General features: G+C 39.5%; 1 protein-coding gene across 1 annotated transcript in view; it reads right to left on the bottom strand.

Annotated features, from left to right (window-relative positions):
• Nucleotides 1–6,000, bottom strand: part of ANO10 (anoctamin 10) — a 249,146-nt gene that overhangs the window by 209,221 nt on the left and 33,925 nt on the right. Inside the window, exon 6 of the mRNA XM_007949704.2 lies at nt 5,900–5,955. Within this exon, the coding sequence (XP_007947895.2) occupies nt 5,900–5,955 (56 nt within the window). The remainder of the gene's footprint in view (nt 1–5,899; nt 5,956–6,000) is intronic.

Here is a 6,000-nt window from a genome sequence, read left to right as displayed (position 1 = left end):
TGCAAAGAAATAAGAAAGAGCCTAATCAAGGACACTGGTTGTAGTGGGTTGAATGGTAGACAAAAAGATAGGTCACCATCCTAATCCTTGGAACCTGCGAATGTCACCTTACTGGGAAAAGGGTCTTGTGATGAAAAGACCATCCTGGATTACTGGGTAGGCTCTAAATCCAATGACAACTGTGCTTACAAAAGAAAAGCAGAAGGGGAAGTCTGAATCAAATAGAAGAGAAGAGGACACAGACATGAGGAGGAGATAATATGACCACAAAAGCAGTGATTGGAGTTACATGGCCACAAATCAAAAAGAAGATGGAAGAGGCATAGAATGGAATCTCCCCTAGAGCCTCCAAAGAGAAGTACAGTACTTTTGACACATCAATTTTGAATTTCTGGATTCCAGAACAATGACAGAATTTCTGTTTTTTAAGCCACCAAGTTTGTGGCAGTCTGTTATGACAGCCACAGAAACTACATATACCAATTCATAAATGTAAATTGTCTACCTCTCCTAGTTTCTCATTTCTGACATGATATTCTCTCAGTTCCCTGAGCTTCAAAACCCTAGAACCATGTATGCCTTCCCCAAACACCTCCCCACATAGGATCAGTAGTCAAGTTCTGGTGATTCCCTTCCATCTGTTTTTTCTCCTTGGGTCATATCATTACTTCACACTGAATTTATAACACAGTGTCCTAACTGACTTCTGGTTTCTCAGCCCATCCTTTCTTCCCAAATTAGATTAGTGTTTCTTAAATACCATTTCTTCAAATAATTCCCCTGTTTAAGAACATGCCACTACCCTCTGTTCTGATGGGTTTTCTTTACATCTCCAGCCCCCATGCTGGTTACTTCCTGCTTAGTAACATCACTTTCTGAATAAAAAGACTGCTACATGTACATGTGGGAGCATTTAATTAGTGAGGAAATGGGGAGCTTTAGAGAAGTAAGATCAATACAGCCATAGTAAGGGAGTTGGAGAGTACCAAGTTAAAGCATGATGTTGAGAATAAAAAGCCTGGGGAGGCTAAGAAACTCCATCCCCATAAGATTAAAAAGGAAGGTAGAGATCTGAAAAACACAATGGAGGAAGAACAGACTTTTAACTTATGAGTCATTTTACAAGGCTGTCATCTGACATTGCATCTGGCATTGTCAGAGACTCAGAAAGTCTCACAAATAACCAAATTCTTCAAGATAAATGGAGGTTGTTTTTTTTTTTTACTTGTATTCACAAAAGCTCTATATTATATAATCATTTTTAAAATTTGTATTGTATCAGAATCTTTTTGAATGAACTTTTTAAAATATATCATATATTACCCTTCCTTCTTACACAGAGAACACAGAAGATAACTTCCTAGCTGATGTAGCACTAACATTTTTTTTTTTTTATTGTGATTTGGGTGTAATTTTACAAAGCAGATTCCTCTTACATGCAACATTTTGCACACATTTTGTTTTGTAACACTAATCACAATCCCCACAATGTAACAGCTCTCCTCCCACTTCCTTCCTGTACCTTTTCCCTCTGTCCTTACCTATGCATTCCTGCTTCCCTAGGTTTCTCCTTGTGCAAATGCTGCCCTTCTGATCTCCCATGGTTAATTGTTCTTAGGTGTGCATCTCCCTGGTATAGTTGTTCCAAAGGATTGCAGGCCTGTCAATTATTTGGCTGAGAACTAAGCCATGGGAGTAAGTTCAATTCTAGGCCTGAAGGATGACTAGGGGCCATAGTCTCAGGGCTTTCACCATCACTATCCAACCAGTAATCCTGGTTTTTTTTGTTTTTTAATTTTGTTACACATTTTTTTCTCCATCCAGGCTCTCCAATTTTGATACCTTTCTGAGTGGTTGGCATTGATAGCTGGGCACCATCTGGTTCTTCTGGTCTCAAGGTCATGTAGGCTGAGGTTCCTATGGTCCATTAGTTCCTTGGACTAACTGTTTCCATATGTCTTTACTTTTCTTCACTCTTCTTTGCTCCGGACAAGGACAAACCAATAGTTACATCTTAGATGGGCACTCGCAAGTTTTTAAAACTCAAGTCACTACTCACCAAGGTAGGATGTAGGACAACATTTTTGTGTACTATGCTGTGCCAACTGAACTGGATGTCCTCCATGACCATGGTCCCAAGCCCACAGGTCTAGTGACTCACTCCCTCAAGGTGCTTGGTTGTGGATAAGAAGTTATCCTAACCTTGTCCCCTGTTAGCTCTATAATGTATATGGACTTTTTTATAGCATAAATACATATACAGGAATATCGTCTACCAAACCTATATATGGTCATGGATATATTCCTGTCACCTACCTATACCTGATCTTCTTACCTGTCTACCTAGTATCCACTTGTAGATTATTGTTATTTTTATGTGCCGTCGAGTTGGACCTGACTCACAGTGACCCCTCCTTGGGTTTTCGAGGCAGTATCACTATGGAAGTAGATTGCCCAACCTTCCTTCCGAGGAGTGGCTGGTGGGTTTGAACCGCCAGGCTTCTGGTTAGCAGTCAAGTGCCTTAGGCAGTATGGTACCAGAGCTCCTACCTGTACATTAGTGTTTGTTATTACTGTTAATACAGCATTGCATATGTAATAGTACTTATCTTTGCTATCTGTACCTCTTATGCACCTCTCCGTGTCTTCTTCCTTTTCCTTAGTAGTATTGTGCAATGTAGCACTAACACTTTGAATATTAATTATTTCACAGTGCTAGGATGAAGGCTTCAGAACCTTTTAAAATATGTATGGCTGTTTACCCTTTTTCTAACTTGTGTCAACTGCTGAAAGCATTTCATTCAAATCGTCTATTTATGAAAGGTTTTCTATTCCTCACTTGCTCTTGCCTGTATAAACTGACCACCTTCTGATAATCTAAACATACTCCTAATTGGTGGCTTCTGATCTTTTAAAGACTGAAAAACCAGATATATAAGCTTCTTTAAATAATTTCTAAGTTGGAATAAAGATGCTTTCTAAATGAGGGCCTGGAACCCTCTCTTGGGAGTAAAGTATGTGGATTGTGTTAAATCAATTTCAGTTGAAAGTTCATTTCTTGATTCTTAATTATGTTCCAGATGGCCAAGGCAACTTCCTGATAAACGAAGTACTTTCAGCTGCTTAATAGCAGCATTATTATTTATAATAATGGTGAAGTTATACTGTGTTAGACTGAGTTCTCTAGAGAAACAAAACCAGTAAATCTTATATAGAGAGAGAAAGAGAAATTTATCTTAGGAAAATGGCTCACACAGTTATGGAAGCTGGCAAGTCTGAAGTTCTTGGATCAAACGTCAAGCTAGAGGCTCTTCCCAACTCTCGCAGCTACAAGGGCCGAGGACCTCAAGGTTGGCGGGCAGTATACTAGCTGTTGACTCCAACAAATGACGAATCCAACATCTCCAGGCCAAATGGTGGATTGTTCACTCACGGACAGCTGTAGGCAGCACAACAGAATCCCGATCCACAAAAGAGTGTCTCTTCTCCCAGGATGTTCATAAATATACTGGAAGCAGGCCATACCCCTCCCTAAGGAATCTAGGGAATCACTTTCAATGGATTGGTTGCTCAAAACATATACATTGGATCCCATCATGGGAATAACCCACACCACAATTGCTTAAACCACACAGAATTGTGGTCCAGCCAAGTTGACACACAGCTCCAACTATTGCACATACTATGTGAACTTCTACACAAACAGCAAGCAGGTTACACAATGCTTCTCTCTGTCTCTTTCCCCTTACCCATCATGACATGATGGGGACCTCTTGGGCTTCAGAGATTTTATAATTTTTTTTTTTATTGTGATTTGGGTGAAAGTTTACAGAGCAAATTAAATTCACTTTCCATATAGCAGTTCACATACATTTTGACATTGACTACAATTTACCCCAATGCAACAACTCCCCTCCCACTTCCTCCTGATAGTTACCTCTTTCCTGTGTCCATCCCTCCATGAACTTCTGCCCGCTGAACTGTCTCCCTATGCATAAACAGCCCTTCTTTCTCCCATGATTGTTCCCTCCAAGAAGTGTATCTACCTAGAGTAAATGTTCACCTCATATGTCTGTCTTTTGTTTGGCTGGAAGCCACAGGTGTGGGTTCATTTCCAGACCTGAAGGGCAGCTAGGGGCCATAGTCTCAGTGGTTCCACCAGGATCTACCAGACCGGCAAACCTGGTCCCCCCTTTTTTTTCCCAAATGATTTTGAGTTTTGTTCTACATTGTTCTCCCTCTCTATCCAGGATCTCCTACATAGATACCCTTCTGAGTGGTTGACAGTGGTAGCCGGGCACTATCTAGTTCTTCCGGTCTCACAGCTGTATAGGTTGTGGACCGCATGGTGTACCAGTCGGTTGGACTAATTGTTTCCATGTATCTTTGGTTTTCTTCATTCTTCTTTGCTCTGGATGAGGAGAGACCCATCATTGCATCTAGATGGATGCCTGCAAGCTCTTAAGATCCCAGTGGCTACTTGCCAAAGTAGGAGGTGGAACAATGTTTTGTGTAGTATGTTATGCTACTTGAGCTTGATGTCCCCTGCGACTATGGTCCTGAGTCCCCGGGTTCAACTACTAGCTTGCTGTGACCAAGAAGTGACTACAACCTTGTCCCTTGTCAGCTCTACTGTACACCTGGGAATTCTTATAGAACATACAGATACACTTATAGAACCATTGTCTGCCAACCCTATACATGGTCTGGAGTACACTCTCTGCTGCACAGACATACCTAATAGTTCAGACTGCCCACCCATCTATCCACCTCTATACCTATGTTTGCCTTCTCTAATAATGCAGTACTGTATGTGCAAAAGTGTTCATCTTTGTTATCTGTACCTCCCATGCACCTCTCTGTGTCTTCCTCTTCCTCAATGCCACCATGTTGATCACTCATAATCAACATGAGTTGGTACATTGCCCTTCTCTTCACCCAAATCAATACTTATCTCTACCTATCTAACAGTGTTTCCTACCCTCCCCTCTTACCCCTAGTAACCAATAAAGAAAATTTCCTTCCATAGATAAACCTTTCCTTGACTTTTACAATAACAGACTAATACAATATTTGTCCTTCTGTGATTGACTTATTTCACTCAGCATAATGTCCTCCAAATTCATCCACATTATGTGGTGTTTTGCAGATTCCATGTTATTCTTTAGGGTTGCATAATATTCCATCGTACACATGTACCATGGTTTAGTTATCCATTCCTCAGTTGATGGACTATTGTTTCCATCTTTTGGCTATTGTAAATAGTGCTGTGATGAACATGGGTGTGCATATGTCTGTTCTTGTCATGGCTCTCACTTCTTTAGGATATATACCTACTAATAGAATGGCTGGGTCAAATGTTATTTCTAATTCCAACTTTTTAAGGAATTTCCATATTGGTTTCCACAGTGGCTGTACCATTTTACAGTCCCACCAGCAGTGTATGAGAGTCCCAATCTCTCTGTATCCTCGCCAGCATTTGTTATTTTTGGTCATGTTGAATTTTGCTACTAATGCTGGGGCAAGATAGCAACTCATTGTTGTTTTGATTTGCATCTCTCTAACAGAAATTTTACAAAATTTGTTCAAAAAATTTTTATGTTCCATCATGAAACAAATTATTGGTAATTAGAAGGACTGTTAAACAGTGATAGGGTCAAAACAGTCTAATCGTAATTTTTATATACTTAATTTTTACACTGCATGTACATTTACAACTTTTGAATGTCTGTATATATAAACATATTTACTAATCATTCCTTGCCTACTTTCACAAAATGTTATCTGCAATCTTAAATTGGAAGCAAGTCTTCATATTTACATCCCAAAGTATCAAATAGTATACACCAGTTTCATAATTAAAAATTGATTTGTATATTTAAAAAAAAACTATACTTACCACTAAAACTTTCAGAATTAAATGATTCTGGTAGGCAGATTCCAATCTGTGATTCTCTAAAATATTAAAAGAAAAAAAAAGGGGGGGTTAGGTAATTTCTC

The sequence above is a fragment of the Orycteropus afer genome, unplaced genomic scaffold, assembly GCF_000298275.1.
Source record: "Orycteropus afer afer isolate SDZICR_OR568_19922 unplaced genomic scaffold, OryAfe1.0 scaffold00250, whole genome shotgun sequence".
NCBI lineage: Eukaryota > Metazoa > Chordata > Mammalia > Tubulidentata > Orycteropodidae > Orycteropus > Orycteropus afer.
This window is presented reverse-complemented; position numbering and strand designations above follow the sequence as displayed.